The sequence below is a fragment of the Dipodomys merriami genome, unplaced genomic scaffold (assembly GCF_024711535.1).
Source record: "Dipodomys merriami isolate MVZ:Mamm:240054 unplaced genomic scaffold, mDipMer1.0.p SCAF_128, whole genome shotgun sequence".
Taxonomy (NCBI): domain Eukaryota; kingdom Metazoa; phylum Chordata; class Mammalia; order Rodentia; family Heteromyidae; genus Dipodomys; species Dipodomys merriami.
In genome coordinates this window covers 3250166-3267869 of record NW_027202582.1, presented here as the reverse complement: position 1 = coordinate 3267869, position 17704 = coordinate 3250166, and the positions used below count along the sequence as shown (strand labels likewise).

Genomic DNA, 17704 nt, shown 5'->3' with positions numbered 1-17704 from the left:
TTCTGTTGCTGGGTCATCCTTGTGTCAGGATGCCTGGCTTGCCTTGACCTTGGGCCTGCTCTGGGAGGCCCACAAGAAGTGCTTGAACCTCTCAAAGAACTCAGGCTCTTCAGGTCAGATCCAGTTTCTCTGTCTGGCCCTGGGAGAGCCCATTGCCCTCTCTGAGCCTCAGCATGAGCTCTGCTTGTGCTCTGGCCCAGCCTAGACTGCTATCGGGAACAGCTGAGCTTGCAAGTTAGTCAGGAGGCAAATTGTTTACTTCAGCTCAGCACCTTTATTACTTGTGTTCAGCCCCTGTCTTGGGTGCCATGGGGTGGGGGTTGGGGTGGGGCTAGAAATATCATAAACAATAAATCCCTTCCCTTTCTTGGCCTCAGTTTCCCCCTTTACCCACGTTGGGCCTCTGTTTCTCCCTCTTGAATGGGGATGGAAGGCTCCCCTAATTCTCTCATTGGGATACTATGAGGCCCAAAGGCAGAAACATTCAGGCCTGAGCCTCTTGGCACAGAGGACTGACCAGAGGGGTCCTTGCCCTCCAGGGCTCGCCATCTGTAAGTTAGACCGGCCATATTCTGGCTCATCACAAGCAGGTGACCAGAAGGACAGGTGAAGCTTGGTGCTGTGACCAGGTGATGTCCCAGAGCCTCTCACCATGGGTTGGCTTCACTGAACTCTGTCCCGGAAGTGAATGCCTGGTTTTGTGGGGGGGCCAAGGGCACTGACATCCCCAATCTTGTGGGGGAGAACCACTTCCAAAATCTTCATATGTGTTATAGTCCAAGGGCTCCCGAACTCAGTGGGCAGAGAGCTCTGTCCTGTGGGGCTTGATGCCAAGATATTAGGGCAGCAGGGCCGGCCCACGGGGGGCAACCCCACATGAGATCTAGTGAGTTGATCCCAGAGGCCTCCTCCAGGAAGGCAGAGGCGCAGAGGAGACAGATCCGCTGACAGGCATTCCCAGGGGGGCTTCCTACAGCTCTAGCTGGAGGTTCTCAGTGGGGGATTCTTCGGAGGCTGGCCGACTCAAGGTCACACTGGGGAAACTGGCGAGGAAGCTGTCCCACCTTCTCTTCACCTGCTGGAAGACCAAGATGGAGGAGATGCTGGTTGAGTGGTGGGCTTCAGGTGCTATTCCACTCACAGCCACCAGGTGGAGGTAGAGTCCAGAGAAAAGGCTGCTCCCGGGGGACCCTGGGAGCTGGAGGAGGCAGAGCCTAGAGCCCATGCAAACAAAGATCAAGGTGTGTGTGTGGGGGGGGGGGGGGTCGCTAGGTTTTCTCCCTTCTTGTGTGTGGGGATGTCAAAATGTAACTTGTGAGAAGTTGGGCTGGTTGATCTCCTTGCCTCCTGCCCTGTTCATTCACCCATTGAACATTTTGTACATTGATCGTGGAAAACAGCTCTGGAATCTGGGTGTGGTGGCATGTACCTGTGACCCCTCTCTCTCTCTGGAGGTAGAGACAGGTTGATCATAAGTTCAAGGCCAGCCTGGACTGCCTAATGAGATTTTACTTAAAAAAAAATATGTTCAAGGTCCAGGACTTGGGAAAAAAAAAAAAAAAAAGTCCCAGACAGCCATCTGGTGGCTCACACCTGTAATCCTAGCTATTCAGGAGGCTGAGATCTGCAGACTGAGATTCAAAGGCAGCCTGGACAGAAACAGTCCGTGAAACTTTTTTTTTTTTTTTTTTGGGTCCAGTCATGGAGCCTGAACTCTGGGCCTGGGCGCTGTCCCTCAGCTCTTCAGCTCAAGGCTAGCGCTCTACCACTTGAGCAACAGCACCACTTCCGGCTTTTTTCTTTTTGCTTATGTGGTGCTGAGGAATTGAATCCAGGGCCTCACACATACAAGGCAAGCGCTCTACCACTGAGCCACCTTCCTAGCCCCTAGTCTGTGAAACTCTTATCTCCATGGAATTAACCACCAGAAAGCCAGAGGTTAAGATATGGCTCAAGTGGTAGAGTGCCAGCCATCAGTTAAACAAACAAACAACAAAGCCAAGCCCTAAGTTTAAGCCCTGGTACCCAATAGTGGCATACACCACATACACACACACACATACACACACCACCACCACCACGACCACCACCACTACCGCTACCACCACCGCCACCAGCAACAACCCTCTCTCCCCTCCCCCAAAATCCCCACAAAAGCCATCAAATCCAGCTCTGACTAGTACTTCCTTTCCCACTTGTTCTCCTCTGAAACTTTAAATGACTCCCAGTGATATGGAGTAAATCTGAAATATACCCCAGGGGTGTCCTCTAGCCTCCTCCAGACAGCTGCCTTGTTTTCCTGATCCTGGACTATATGTGTCTACCTCTGAACCACCCTAAGGTCAGCCCTCAGCCATACCTGTCCGTACTGCCTCAGCCACCGCCGACTGCCTCCTTGCTGGGCTTGGATCAGCTGCTCTGTGTCCTCCAGGGTCCCCGACAGCTGTTCAGAAGTAGGGGTGTCTAGCCCTTCCATGCCACCATCCAGACCTTTGGACTTGGACTTCTCGTGGGCCTGTCCGAGGCTCAGTGCCCGGCGGAGTCGGGGTGTCCTCCAGGGCTCCTGGAGCTTCCCATAGGAGGGCCGGGGTCCTCGTAAGGACCGACTGCGCGGGCCAGTTCCCATCCTTCCAGAAGCTGCTGTCTTGGGCAAGCTGCTAGCCCTCTGCGGGGGCCCAGGGCCTCTACCCACCTGATGAAGGAGCTCTTGGGGCCAAAGGTTGGTGCTGACTGAGGTGGCCATCATAAACCAAAGGGCAGGTTACGGGGTCAAGCATCCTGAGTCACCCTCCCCACCTTCTGGGGCGGGGAGCACAGGCCAAGGGGCCCTCTCATCTCTCTCTCTCTCTCTCTCTCTCTCTCTCTCCCCCTGTCTCTGTCTCTGTCTCTCCCCCTGTCTCTGTCTCTGTCTCTCTCAGTACCTGTTAGGACTTGAACGCAGGGCCAGGATGCTGTCCCTGAGCTTTGTGGCTCAGGGCTGACAGTCTATCACGTGAACTACAGCTCCATTTCCAGGGTTTTTTTATCTTTATTTTTTATTTTTTGTGGTTAATTGGAGATAAGAGTTCCAGGGATTTTTCCTCAAATCTCAGCCTCCTTAGTAGCTAGGACTTACAGGTGTGCCAGGGTGCTCATCTCTGTCTCTGTCTGTTTCTCTGTCTCCATCTCTCTGTCCCTCTCTGCACACTGAATATTTTATCTTCTGAAATGGATTTCTCTCTTTCTTTCTTTCTTTCCTTTCTTTCTTCTTTCTTTCTTTCTTTCTTTCTTTCTTTCTTTCTTTCTTTCTTTCTTTCTTTCTTTCTTTCTGCCATGGGGCTTGAACTCTGGGCCTGGGCGTTGTCCCTGAGCTCTTCCACTCAAGACTAGTGCTCTATCACTTGAGCCACAGCATCACTTCCAGTTTTCTGGTAGTTCACTGGAGATAAATCTCACACAGACTTTTCTGCCTAGGCTGGCTTTGAACCGAGATCCTCAATCTCAGCCTCCTGAGTAGCTAGGATGACAGGTGTGAGTCACCAGCACCTGGCTCTTTTTCTTTTTCTTTTAGCACTGGCAGAGAATAGCCAAGAATATACAAAGTTTAATCTTGAAATCTCTTTTTCATAGTTGACTCCTGGGGTTTAGTGGATTCCTGTGGAACTGAGCCGACTGTCTTTTCTCCCTTGAGCCCTTCTTTCTCTAAATACTTCTCAACCAGTTCAAGGTAAACTGGAGGAGTTTGGCAAAGAGATTGGGGCCAGGCGCCAGTGGCTCATTCCTGTCATCCTGGCTACTCAAGAGGCTGAGATATGAGGATCGCAGTTCGAAGCCAGCCCAGGCAGAAAAGTCCCCATGAGACTTTTATCTCCAATGAATCATTCAAAACAAAAACCCCCCAAAAACCTGGAAGTGGTGCTGTGGTGTAAGTGGTAGAGTGCTCTCTGTCTCTGTCTCTGTCTCTGTCTCTCTCTGTCTCTGTCTCTGTCTCTGTCTCTGTCTCTCTCTCTGTCTCTCTGTCTCTCTCTCTCACATCTCTCCCCCCCCACTGTTGTTTGAGATAAGGCCTTGCTGTGTAGCCCAGGCTGGTCTGGAAGTCACTGTCCTCCCGCCTCTTGCGTGGCCCTGGCTTGGCCTCACATCCATGCTGAGGACACTGAGTACAGATGTCTCCAAGGCAAAACAGAGACAGGATTTTATAATTCAAGACAGCATCAACCTAGGAGCATCACAGTTGGAGAGGTACAAGGTAGTATGGGGCTTGCCAGCTGCCGCAGATGCCTGTTTAATAGCTGTAGATTCTTAATTTTATGAGCTGGGATCTCCGGAGGCTGATTGCATAATGCTGAGCGAGCACATGCTACTTCAATGTCCACTTAAACGATTAGGTAGAGGCCGGACGCCGATGGCTCCTGCTTGTCATCCTAGCTACTCAAAAGGCTGAGATCTGAAGATCAAGGTTCAACGCCAACCTAAGCAGGAAAGTCAGTAAGAGTTGTATTTCTAACTAGCCAGCAGAAAGCTGGAAGTGGAGCTGTGGCTCAAGTTGTAGAGCACCAGCTTGGGCAATAAAGCTATGGGACAGCACCCAGGCCCAGAGTTCAAGCCCCATGACTGGCAAAAACAAAAAACAAAAACCAGGTACAGTGGATCAAGCCTGTAATCCTAGCTACTTGGTAGGTAGAGATCAGGGATCATGCTTTGAGGTCAGCCATCGGCAAAAAGTTTGCAATATTCCATCTTAGGAGCTGGGAATGCAGCTTAGTGGTAGAGTGCTTGCCTAGAATGCATAAAGCCCTAGGTTCCATTCCTCAGGACCACATAAATAGAAAAAGCCAGAAGTGGTGCTGTGGCTCAAGTGGTAGAGTGCTAGCCTTGAGCAAAAGAAGTTCAGGGACAGTGCCCAGACCCTGAGTTCAAGCCCCAGGACTGGCAAAAAAAAAAAAAAGAAAGAAAGAAAAAGATTCCATCTCAACCATTGGCTCAGCTCAGTGGTACATGCCTGTCATTCCAGCCAAGGGACTCACTAATCAGAGGATCACCAGCCAGGCCAGCCCAGACATCAAGTGAGACCCTATTTCAAAAATAACCAGCAGTTGGAGGTATGGCTCAGGAGGTAGAGCACCTGCCAATGAGCATAAAGCATCAGATACCAAGTTCAAGTTCCAGTCTTAGAGCAAAATAAAAGCAGCCAGTGCAAAAAAGATCGGCATAATGGCTCAAGTAGGACTGCCTTCCTTGCAAGTCCGAGGCCTTGATTTAAACCCTAGTACCACCAAAGAGTGAGAGAGGACTCAAGAGGCCTGGATATTTCCAGATCTAGCTAGATTTTTCTAGATCTAGCCCAGCAGGGCTAAGGTCTCAGGCTCTGAGAACCAAGTGCAACCAGATAAAGACGTTCTGTGCTGGTGGGTGCTCTCTCCTCAGGCTCCTCGTCTGTAGCTGGGACAGACGATTCGACTCATAGACTTTTATGCAAATGAAACGTGGTCCACAGAGCGTGGCTACGCAGCGAACCCTCCTCATCTATAAAATGGGTGGTTTGGGATATGCAATGAAGCAGAAATAGGTTCTGTAAGGGAGTCGGTGCCAGTGGGAGTTTGGCTGACAGGGAGAGTGAATGAGCATCAAGATGGCTGAAATGGCTTGCTTGCATCTATGAAAACAGAAAAATGAGGCCAAGTGGAGATTGTGTCGGGAAAGGGGAGGGGCAGTAAGGGGAGCATGAAAAGGGGGTGAGGTTGATAAGGATCCCTTGTGTATCTGCATGGAAATGTCACGATCAATTCCCCTTGTTTGGGGGGGGGTCCAGTTGTGGGGCCTGAACTCTGGGCCTGGGCGCTGTCCCTCAGCTCTTCAGTTCAAGGCTAGCGCTCTACCACTTGAGCCACAGCGCCACTTCCGGCTTTTTTCTTTTTGCTTATGTGGTGCTGAGGAATTGAACCCAGGGCCTCAGGCATGCAAGGCAAGCGCTCTACCACTGAGCCACCTTCCCAGCCAATCAATTCCCCTTGTACAACAAATATATGCTAATTTTTAAAAAATGATTTTAAATCTGGCACTGGCGGCTCATACTTGTAGGCCCTAACTACTCAGGAGGCTGAGATCTGAGGACCGACGTTCAAAGCCAGGCTGGCTAGGAAAGTAGTGAGATACCAAAAAGCTGGAAATGGAGCTGTGGCTCTAGAGATAGAGCAGTAGCCTTGAGCAAAAAAAAGCTCAGGGACTGAGTTCAAGCCTTAGGACTGGCGCACACAAAATTTTTTTAAAAAAGAAAAGCGCTAAGTGTGGTGGTACATGCCTGTAATCCCGGCACAGAAAAGAAAATTAAGCCCCTCAAAGTGAGGCTACCAGCAGCAGCAGGAGACTGGGGGTTAGATGAGGAGAGGGTGGGGTTCTTGGGTGAGGCTGGAAGAATGCCTAGAATTGTAGACTTTGAAGGTTCAAGAGACCTCAGATGTCTGGGCCACATTCCTTTTTGTTTTGCTATTATTATTATTATTAGCATATTTATTGGTTCTGGAGAAAAATCCCAGGGTAGATTAGATTTCATTGTAACATTATGCCGGTCATAAGAGGTAGAGATTATTTTCCTTTTTGGGTCCGGTCGTGGGGCCTGAACTCTGGGCCTGGGCGCTGTCCCTCAGCTCTTCAGCTAAAGGCTAGCGCTCTACCACTTGAGCCATAGCGCCACTTTCCGGCTTTTTTCTTTTTGCTTATGTGGTGCTGAGGAATCGAACCCAGGGCCTCGAGCATGCAAGGCAAGCGCTCTACCACTGAGCCACCTTCCCAGCCCTTCCTTTTTTTTTTTTTTTTTTTTTTTTTTGTCAGTCATGGGGCTTGAACTCAGGGCCTGAGCACTGTCCCTGTGCTCTTCAGCTCAAGGTGAGCGCTCTACCTCTTGAGCCACAGTACCATTTCTGGTTTTCTAGTGGTTCTTATTGGAGATCAGAGTCTCACAGACTTTTCTGCCCGGCCTGGCTTTGTAGTGTGATCCTCAGATCTCAGCCTCCTGAGTAGCTAAGATTATAGGTGTGAGCCACTGGCAACTGGCTAATTTCCTGTTTTGTTAGAGATTGGGACTGGGTCTTGTTAGGAGGTATAGGCTGGCCCCGAACTTCTAGCTTCCTGCAATTCTCTTGCCTTCCCTGCCTCTTGAGTAGCCAAGACTACAGGTGTGAGCTACCATGCTCAGCTTAGATGGGTCAAGATGCTGAAGTTCAGGGAGATTAGTACTTGACTAGAGAACATACCCTCGGAGGGGCAGAGCTGGGCTTTTCCGTTGGTCAGCCTGCCTTCCAAGCCCATGTTCTCACTGTGGGCAACAGCAACAGGCAGGAAGTGATGTGCCCCGCCTCCTCGTATTTGGACTGACATGCAGGCCACCTCTGACTGGGGTCAAAGGTGACCTGGCTGTCACTGTTGCTCACCAATCCCTCCCCCTCTCACCCGGGGCCTGGCCACACCCCTTTTCATTCCTTCTAGAATTTGGGGATCTTCACTGGATCTCTTACTATCTGCCAGGCTTAACTCCCCAGAGGAGTCCATGTGAAAAGACAAAAAACAAAGGGGCCCCATCCTCTCTCCCACTCGCCCCATGCACACCCAGCCAAATCTGCGCACACTCGAGAGAGTTTAGTCTACTGCCATAGTGGCTCCTGGTTAAACTGTAAGAAAACCCATACTCAGTCTTCAACCTTCTTAGTCTATGTAGCCAGTTCAAATCCCAGCTCTCAGGGCTGTAGATGGAGTTCAGTGGTAGAGCACTTAGCTTTCAAGTGGTCCTGGGTTCTATTCCTGACAACAGACCTGCGTATGTACACCTCTCCCACCCCCACACAGAGGCACATTCCCCTGAGCTCAGACACAGCCCCCTGCTGATTTAGGCTTTCTCTTTGTTGGTCATGGGGCTTGAACTCAAGACCTGGGTGCTGTCCCTGAGCTCTTCTGCTCAAGGCAAGCACTCTACCACTTTGAGCCACAGCACCACTTCCGGTTTTCTAGGGGTTCATTGGAGATAAGAGTCTCACACCTTTCCTGCCCAGGCTGGCATTGAACTGCCATCCTCAGATCTCAGCCTCCTGAGTAGCTAGGATGACAGGTGTGAGCCACCAGTGCCTGGCACTGATTCAAGCTTTTGTTGCTGAATCACTGCTTCTTGGGTGAGCCCCTCACTGCAGAATCCTGTCTTGTACCCCAGATAATCCGAAAATGACTTCCCTCCCCTGCTGAGGATGGAAGGCTTTCCTTCTGCACTGCCTGCCGCCTGCCTGACCCAGCCAACTCTCCTTTGCCTTTCCATACCTTGCGCTGTGAACGAAATCTTCCAGATAAGCTGGGAGCTGTGAGTAATACGGTTCAAAGCAGCCCAGGCAGGAAAGCCAGGAGACTCTTCAACTAACCACCAGAAAAGCTGGAAATGGAGTTGTGGATCAAGTGCTAGCTTGGAGCATAAAGGCTTAGGACCAGCACTCAGGCCCTGAGTTCAAGCCCCAGGAGAAGGCTGCCGGACCCCTGGAACTAGGTAGGGTGGTTTGCCCTCTCTGTAGTCTACCAGCTCACTCACAAGTGTCCCTCTTATCTGAGGACTAGGTGCCCTCGAAGGTCAGGACATTTTTTTCACCTGTGTCCTGGGACCAGACATATTGGGTGTTAAATATTGGAGTTCTCTGAAGCTATATGTGGTAGGAGTGTAGGCGAAGGGACCAGAATATATTGCCTCTTCCTCCTGTCTTATTATTATTATTTTTGGAGGGAGGACAGTTATTAATACCAGAATTTGTTGTCCCAGACCAGGTGCTTTTGACTTGGGCCACCCTGAACCAAGATTCTCATAATTAAGCTTCTTGCAAGCTTGATACAGGTGGCTTACATCTATAATCCTAGTTACTCAGGAGAGCTGAGAGTAACTCAAAATCAGCTAGGGTAGGAAAGTGTGTGAGACCCTTATCTCTAAAGAGCTACCAAAAAGCCAGAAGTAGTGGAGGTATGGCTCAAGTGGAAGAGCACCAGCTGGGTCAGATACGAGGTCGTGAGTTCCAACCTCAGCATGAACATGCATGTGTGTGCGTGCACCACACACCACTGTATGCAGCTAGCTTATAGCTTTAACCGCCTTTTTTTTTTTTTGTCAGTCCTGGGGCCTGAACTCTGGGTCTGGGCACTGTCCCTCAGCTCTTCAGCTCAAGGCTAGCACTCTACCACTTGAGCCACAGCGCCACTTCTGGCTTTTTTTTGCTTATGTGGTGCTGAGGAATCAAACCTTCATACATGCAAGGCAAGCACTCTACCATTGAGCCACCTTCCCAGCCCTTAACTGCCATTTTTTAAAGCATTTTTTTTTTTTTTTTACTGGTCCTAGACTTAATCCCTGCATGGATTTTATTTAAACCTTGTGGCAGAATAAATGAAATTTAGTGGCTTAAAAGGAATTTCGTGGCTTAGGTCAGCACACAGCTGGCACACAGCTGTCATTTCACAGTTTCCCAGGGTGGGTGGGATTGTGTATGACTTCTCCTCAGCAGGATTGGCTCTGGTCTTGCACAGGTGCACATTGCGGCCCTTCTCCTGGGGGGGGGGGGTGGATGTATTTCCAAATTTCCAAGCTCACTCTTGGGCTTGTTGGCAGAATTCTGTTCCTTGAGAGGTGTTGGCTTGAGGGCCTCAGTTTCTTGTTGTTGGTGAGATGTTACTACTTTGCTCTCCCCAGACAGCTTACCACGTGGCAGCTGCCTTCAACCCAAGTTAGCAAATGAGAAAGCCAGAGATGGGGAGCAAGATAGGAGCCAGGGTCTCTGGGGACTTCCTTATGGTGTGACATCTCATTTCTCCGGCTACAATGTGTTCCTTAGAAGTCCCTAGGTTGGATGCCTGTGGCTCACGCCTGTCATCCTAGCTAGTTAGGAGTCTGAGATCTGAGGATCACAATTCAAAGCTAGTCTGGATGGGAAACTCTGTGAGACTCTTATCTCCAATGAACCACCAAAAAGCTAAACCTGGAGTTGTGGCTCAAGTGGGAGAGTCTTGGCCTTGAGGGAGAAAGTTAAGGGACAGTGATCAGGCTTTGCAGGCTAAGTAAAAGGATCTGCTTGTGTGTCACCCCAATAAAACTTGGGAATTATGAGGGTAGTCTACCCATCTCGTTGCTTTCCCCTTTGCTTCTGGGGGACAACATGTACAAAAGAAATGCAAGAGGAGAGACCTCTGAACTTTCAGAGACTTTCTGTAGCCTAACGGCTCAGAGGAGACCTAGATTGGGGCACGCTGGGGCAGGAAGAGGGACTGGACATCTGTGAAGACTACATGATGGACCTCTGGGCCCACGGAACTTCCCAGACTGACATGATCAGAGCAGGGAGAGGCAAAAAAGACAGTAGATCCCTGAGGGTGGGAGGCTACAGGCTATAAGGAACCTAGGGTTCCCAATGGGGGAGGGAAGCATTGGGATTTAGGCTCCTTTAACCTCAAAACTGTACCCGGACAAGAATTTTAGGCTGCTTTGTGCAACTGTACAGTTCTCACGCTGCACAAATGGTTAATGGCGCAAGAGTGGACTACAATCCAACCCATGCTTTGCCTGCACAGTCATGTGCTGACAGAACCCCCCAAGGACCAGCCTCAGCACCAAGTGCCACCCAGGGGGCCTCCTCTTCCTCTCTCTCACAAAAGCTCACTATGGCTTAGTGGTCATGTAGGGAACCCATGGAGCCCCAGTGGTTCCCAAAGCCCCTGTGGAGTGTTCTGGGCCACTTATTAGAACCCGGAGAGGAAAACTTATCAAAAGAGCAGAAGAAAGCCAGGTGCTGTAATTCTATCTTCTCAGGAAGCTAAGAACTGAGGATCTTGATTTGAAACCAGCCAGCCAGGAAAGTCTGAAAATCTCTCATCTCTGATTAAGTACAAAAAAAAAAAAAACAAAAAAAAAAAACCAGAAGTAGAGTTCTGGCTCAAGTGGTAGAGCACTAGCCTTGAGCAAAAAATCTCAGGAACAGTGCCCAGGCCCTGAATTCAAGCCCCAGTACTAGCACAAGAAAAAAGGGAAAGCAGAAAGCTACTCTTGACCCCCGCTCTGCTCAGTCATACACAGAAGGGTTCTTGCTACTTAGAAGACATGGAACATCCGGGTGCTGATGGCTCACGCCTGTAATCCTAGTTATTAAGGAGGCTGAGATCTGAGGATCACGAAAGCCAGCCCAGGCAGGAAAGTCTGTGAGAAAACCGGAAGCAGCACTGTGGCTCAAGTGGTAGAGTGCTCACCTTGAGCTGAAGAGCTAAGAGATAGCACCCAGGCCCATAGTTCAAGCCCCACAACACACACACACACACACACACACACACACACACACACACACACACACACAGCACACACACACGCACACACACACACACACACAGCACACACACACGCACACACACACACACAGAGCACAGGACAGCCTGTGAGGAGTGTCCTGGCCCATCTTCTGATGTAGTAGGAGTTTTTACCAAAGTCATTGTCCTTGCTGTGTCTTTCAACCCCTCTGAACTGCCATCAACCAGGCCCTCTGGAGACTCAAGTTGCCAGAATTTGGGCATCTTAAAAAAAAAAAAAATTAGTGTGAATCCTGGGGCAGCCTGGGTGCTGTCCCTGAACTATTTTTTTTATTTATGTATTTTTTTTTGCTCAAGGCTAATGCTCTACCACTGGATCCACAGCTCTACTTGTAGCTTTTTTGGTGGGTAATTGGAAATAAGTGTCTCATGGGCTGGGAAGGTGGCTTAGTGGTAGAGCGCTTGCCTTGCATGCCTGAGGCCCTGGGTTTGATTCCTCAGCATCACATAAGAAAAAAGAAAAAAGCTGGAAGTGGCGCTATGGCTCAAGTGGTGGAATGCTAGCCTTGAGCTGAAGAGCTGAGGGACAGCGCCCAGGCCCAGAGTTCAGGCCCCACGACCAGACCCCCCCCCCAAAAAAAAAAAAAAAGCGTCTCATAGACTTTCCTACCTGGGCTGGCTTCAAACTATGATCCTCAGAGGTCAGCCTCCTGAGTATCTGGGATTTCAGGCATGAGCCACTGGCGCCCAGCCTGGTCATTCACTCTTTTATCATCCTAGACAAGTAGATTGGACATATCTGGGCAGTCCTGTCAGGACAATGCCAGGCTTCTGAGCTGTAAACTAAGAGAGGTGGACTTTTCCTGGGCTCATAGTATCTCTACGTTTTGAGGGGCTCATGCCTTTTATTGGATCCCCCACCCTCCTGATCTGTTTCCAACTACTTAGCCTTCCCCCAGAGTATTTGTGGAGCTTGCTGTCTGTCCTTGTCTGTCCTCACTGCAGCTCAAAGCTCTATGACCTCATCGCGCCTCCACCCCATTTTGCCCTCCCTACCTTGCTCAAGCCCTTCCCCCTGTGGGAACCCACTTATCTATGTTTTCTGACAAATTAACTAGAAATCTCTCTCCTCTCTCTGGTCTCTGTCTCTCTCCTCTGTGTCCCTATCTCTGTCTGTCTCTCTCAGCCTAGACCTTGACTTCTTCAGGAAGTTCTCCAAGGCTCCTTTCATGGGGTCAGGACTTCCCTGGATTCTCATGACTTAAAGTGAAATGGTGTCATGGTGTTTTGAAATCAAGGCCTGTCCTCCCCCTGGCCTCGATGTGTGTGTGGGGGGCGGGGGGGGGGGGCGGGAAGGCCGTGGGTGCAGTTGACAAGGTCCAGTTTCCTCCTTGTATGGTCCAGGGACTCTGCCAAAACCTCTTCCTCACAATTTTCAGTTCACTGATGACACCCTGACCTAATCTGGTCTATTCCAGGTTGTTGTCTTTTTAATTTTCCCTCCCCTTCTAAATGCAGAGCCCTCTCGGGCCCTTTCTTTCCTGCTGAACTTGTGGCTTCTGGGGAAGTCTTGTTCATTCTTTCCTTCTTTTTTTCTTCCTTTTTTTTTTGAATTTTTGCTGGTTCTGGGGTTTGTAGTCAGGGCTATACAATTGCTGGGCAGGCACTCTACCATTTGAGACAGACCCACAGTCCACATTCTCTTTTCTTTCCTTCCTTCATCATCCTCTCTGTCTCTGTCTCTCTCTCTCTCTTTGTCTTTCTCTTTTTTGTGCCAGTACTGGGGCTTGAACTCAGGGCCTGGGTACTGTCCCTGAACTATGGCTTAAAGCTGGTGTTCTATCACTTGAGCCACAGCTCCACTTTTGCCTTTTGGTGGTTAAACAGAAATAACAAGTTCATGGACTTTCCTGCCTAGGCTGGTTTCAATCACAATCTTCAGATCTCAGCCTTCTGAGTATCTAGGATTACAGGTGTGAGTCCCCATGCCTGGCAAGGATTTCATTCTGATCTGTCTATATACACATACAATGTACCTTGATCAGACACCTTCCCAGTCACTCTTCCTCATCCTCCTTCCTCTCTAGCCTTGCCCTTTTTAAAGGACACAGGGATTTATGACCTATGCAGCAGGAAGATTAGACAGGAAGTCACATGGTAGATATTTTCTAGAAGAGTAACAGAGACAATAAATAAATTATAGGTCATCCTCAAGTCTCAGGGTTTTAACTCTTTTCCTGAATAACTAAAAGTTTGGTTGGAACCAGCTCATGCCTGTAACCCTAGTTACTCAGGAGGCTGAGATCTGAGGATCATAGTTTGAAACCAGAATGAGCAGGAAAGTCCCTGAGACTCTTATCACCAATTGACCACCAAAAAAGCTAGAAGTGGAGCGGTGTCTCACATGGTAGAACACTAGTCTTGAGCACAAAAGCTCAGTGCCCAGGCCTTTAGTTCAAACCTCAGAACAAGCACACACATGTTAGGTTGGAAGTCTTTGGACTAGAACATCCAATAGAAAGTGAACTCTATAACATAATGGTAGGGCTGGATGGGTTGTGCCCACCACTGTCCCCAACAGCACAGACATATAGTAGGTGCTGAACTGGAAAGTGTGAATCTAGAAAGTTGGGATTTAAATTCTCCACTGAAATGCCAGTGTTGGATCCACTCAGCTTTGAGATTTGACAGATAAGTTGGAAGGAAGGAAAGTTGGGAGTCACAAATTTTTAGCCAAGTCCAAGAAGAGAAAAGTTGTAGTCTCTCTCCATGCTCCACATTTTCTAGTTATGACATTCTCACAGCCCCTGACCCCCCTGCCTGGAAGCAGATTATTTTTATTTAAATCCGCGCCCGATTGCTATGTTATGCGTATTTTAATTATTGTCCGGTCTCCTTTCAGTGGAAGACAGGAGTTGCGGTTGTTTTGGCCTCTTCCCTCTCCCTTGGTTGGCACAGAACCCAATTTCTGGAGCTTTCCTTGCCAATCTCAACCAGGCTTCGAAGCCTAGTCCTGAGCGGCTGAGCTTTGCAGATTGGGAAACTGAACTCAGAGACGTGAAGCTGCTCGTCCAAGGTCACACAGGGGCGGACTCCAGACCACCATCACCACCCGCGCAGCTGCTGAGGGATGCAGGTCGCTCTCTCCTTCCTCCGGTAGCGCGCTCGTCGGTCCCTCAGTCAGTCCTTTCCGTTCTCCTTCTGCTAACGTGTGCGGCCGTGTGGCCCGGACGCCCGAGCCCCAGCGGGTCTGTTATGCTTGCGGTTTGAGGAGACACGTGCTACACCAGTGAATGAATCGCACGTCCCCACCCCCGCCAGCAGCCAATCAGAACGCGCAGGCGACCGGCGACTTCCGCCTATTGCGGACCGCCGCCAAGCCGGGCAGCCCACGTGAGGCTCGGGAGACAAGGGAGTAGGCGGTGGCGCGACGGGGGAGGGCTTTCTCCGTTTTTCTACCAATCCAGAGGCCCACCGGGGACGCGAGGGGCGGGGTTGACGTGGGGCGCCAAGGCTTAAACGCGACGAGTAGGCGGGCGCAGGGAGGAGTCCTGACTGGGGGAGCGGTGAGTGACGGAGTGGATTGCCCAATACCAGGAGGGGTTGGGCTGCCTAAGCCAATAGGAAGTCAGGGAGGCGGGGCTGGGACTGCAGCAAGTTCGGTTGCGCGGAGACCGCAGCTGTTCCCTGTCAGTGGAGGCAGCGGCTTGAGAGGCGGCGGCGGCGACGATTTGCAGCGGCAGGGCGGAGGTGAGTGTCCGCGGCGCCGCGCACCTTCCTCTTCCTGCGGCGGGTCGGAACGGGTGGGCGTGCACCGGCGCCGCCGTCAGGGACGCTTATGTAAGGGTCGCGCGCGCAAAGGCGACGCGGGCTTCGCGAGTGACGGCTGGAGGAGACGGCGGCGGGCGGCGCGCGACGCGACGCGGCACGACGTGCGCCGTTCCTCCCCCTCCCGCCGGGGACCCGGCCGGTGCGGACCCGCCCCCCTCCTGCCCACGTCGTGCGGCTCCCCACGACCCCGGTCCGTTCGGCACCGCTCCCGCGCCGCGCCGTCGTGTCCCGCCCCCACGGCGGCCGCCGGTGGCGTTAGTCTTGCGCTCCGGCCCATTTTGCAGGTGTAGAAACTGACGCGCCGAGGCCTCCCCTGCCCCGCGCCCGGCCCCCGAGGGCTGGAGCCCCAAGGCCGTCAGAACCGGCCACCGTGGTTGTCCCCATCAGGTTGGCGGAGGGTTGTCCTTGTTGCCGGAGGATGCGCCAGGCAACGTCCCTGTCACATGTTGGTGCAGGTGCCCTGAAGCAGGGATTCGTCTGAGGTTGGCCCGGCCTGTTACTTTCCTGCTTTCTTGGCTTTTCCCCCTCGCCTTTTTTTTTTTTTTTTTTTTTTTTTTTTTTCAGTCTATGAAGTTGACTCAGCAAGGCTCTCCTGGGGCAAGGAGTCAGGATCCTTGGCTTTTAGGACCTGCCCTGCAAGTTCCTCCCAGCATGTTACCCTGTGTACTTTGTACAAGTAGTTTTACTTTTAGAGAGCTCTTTCCTCATCTCAAACTACGGAATTAAGCCAAGTTCCGGGCAGCTCTGACGTATCCTGTGTGTATATGTGTGTTTGTGTGCCGGTAACTGGGACTTGAACTCAGGGCCTGAGTGCTGTCCCTTAGCTTTTTCATTCAAACCTGGCGCTCTGCTACTTGAGCCACAGCTTCAGCTCCATTTCTGGCCTTTTGGTGGTTAATTGGACATAAAAGAGACTCATGGACTGAGCTAGCTTGGAACTGTGGTCCTCAGATCTCAGCCTGTTAAGTAGTTAGGATTACAGAGGTGTGCACTGGCGCCTGATACCTTTGACATTCTTTAAAAAAAATTGATTACATTTTCATTTTATTAGAGAGATAAGCCAGGGCTTATCATTCACATATTGCAGCTGAGAAAACAGGTGCCAAGAAGCGGCAGCACTTGCTCCATCACCAGAGTCCCCAGGGTCAGCCGTGTGCCTTCTTCCCTCTTACCCAGTGCCACCAACAGCCTTGGCTGGCCTTTCCCATGTCACCCTTTTCCTGTATGTCAGGCACATACTTGTGCCTGGGGGGCTTGTGCTGAGCTTTGCACTTCCAACTTTTTGTTTGTTGGCTCTTCATCATAACTCTTGAACTCTTAATTATTCCTCTTGTGCGTTTACTATTTGCAGAGACTTACACTGGGTGCTGAGAGCTGACCTAAGTGCTAAGGCTAATCCTTTGTCTTAGATAAATTACCGACAAACTGGTTGGAGGAGAGAAAAATAAAACCTGAGCCACAAATGGACATACTACAGATGTTTGCAGAGAGCACGTGTAGGCAAGGTACAGTCCAGAGGAAGAAAGGAAGTTCAGTGGAGTTCAGTAGAGTCCCCAAAAGCAGGACAGACCACATGTAAAAGCTTGGGAGAAGGGAAATGGGCTAGGCTGGACTAGAAGGGGATGGATTGGAGCAGGCTTCATGGAGGAATTGTGTGGCAAATCTCTTTTTTGATGCTGCTGGCAGCATCAAAAGTAAAGCAGCAGTGATTAGAATTTTGTGTGTGGGTTTTTTGTTTGTTTATTTTGTTTTTGGGTCAGTCGTGGGGCTTGAAGTCTGGACCTGGGCACAGTCCCTTAGCTCCAACTCAATGCTAGCACTCTACCATTTGACCCACAGCGCCACTTCCAGTTTTCTGGTGGTTAATTGGAGATAAGAGTCTCATGGAAGCTGGGAAGGTGGCTCAGTGGTAGAGCGCTTGCCTTGCATGCATGAGGCCCTGGATTTGATTCCTCAGCACTATATAAGCAAAAAGAAAAAAAGCCAGAAGTAGTGCTGTGGCTCAAGTGGTAGAGCGCTAGCCTTGAGCTGAAGAGCTGAGGGACAGTGCCCAAGCCCAGAGTTCAGGCCCCACGACCGGACCCCCCCCCCCCAAAAAAAAAAAAGAGTCTCATGGACTTTCCTTCCCTGGGCTGGCTTTGAACCATGATTCTCAGTTCTTAATCTCCTGAGTAGCTAGGATTACAGGTGTGAGAACCCAGCACCCAGCTTGATTAGAGGTTTTATTATGAAGGGGAGTGAATTTCAATCAGCCAGAACCTGCAAGAGGAAGTCCTGGAAGGTGGAGGGAGACTATGGAGGAAATAGTATTTCTCAGTTGGATGTGAGAAATCTGGTTGGCCACTGGGTAGAAAAGGTAACCAGGTAAGGACAATAGCATTTGTATGTGAGTCAGTGAGGAAGTGAGATCCTATCTAAAGGTCGCTAGGTGTTTGGCTTGACTTTGAAGGCCTAAGCAGTAGACTTGAACTATAGGTTGTATCTGTTGGTGTTCTGGTAAGCATTTTAAGAACAGCCATCCCGGGCTGGGAAGGTGGCTCAGTGGTAGAGTGCTTGCCTTGTATGCATGAGGCCCTGGGTTTAA

The 17704-nt window shown here is 50.5% G+C and overlaps 2 protein-coding genes across 5 annotated transcripts in view; one reads left to right on the top strand and one right to left on the bottom strand.

The window, feature by feature from the left end:
• Window positions 1–257: 257 nt before the first annotated feature.
• On the bottom strand, window positions 258–2628 carry LOC138824221 (uncharacterized protein C11orf86-like). 2 transcript variants are annotated; one of them, XM_070017892.1, is made up of 2 exons: window positions 2360–2628; window positions 258–1078 (listed from the first exon to the last, which is right to left on the bottom strand). In XM_070017892.1, exons 1-2 carry the CDS (start codon window positions 2624–2626, stop codon window positions 971–973), a joined length of 375 nt encoding a protein of 124 aa, XP_069873993.1. In that variant the 5' UTR covers window positions 2627–2628; the 3' UTR covers window positions 258–970. The 2 variants fall into 2 exon arrangements, with proteins under 2 accessions (XP_069873993.1, XP_069873994.1); XM_070017893.1 differs by having other exon boundaries at window positions 258–1075.
• Window positions 2629–14974: 12346 nt separating this feature from the next.
• The window catches only part of LOC138824355 (pyruvate carboxylase, mitochondrial), a 113199-nt gene continuing 110469 nt past the window's right edge, over window positions 14975–17704 (top strand). The window contains exon 1 of one of the 3 annotated variants that reach the window (XM_070018196.1): window positions 14975–15039. The gene's annotated coding sequence lies outside the window, so the exon portion shown is untranslated. The remainder of the gene's footprint in view (window positions 15040–17704) is intronic. The other 2 variants (XM_070018194.1, XM_070018195.1) reach the window with 2 other exon arrangements.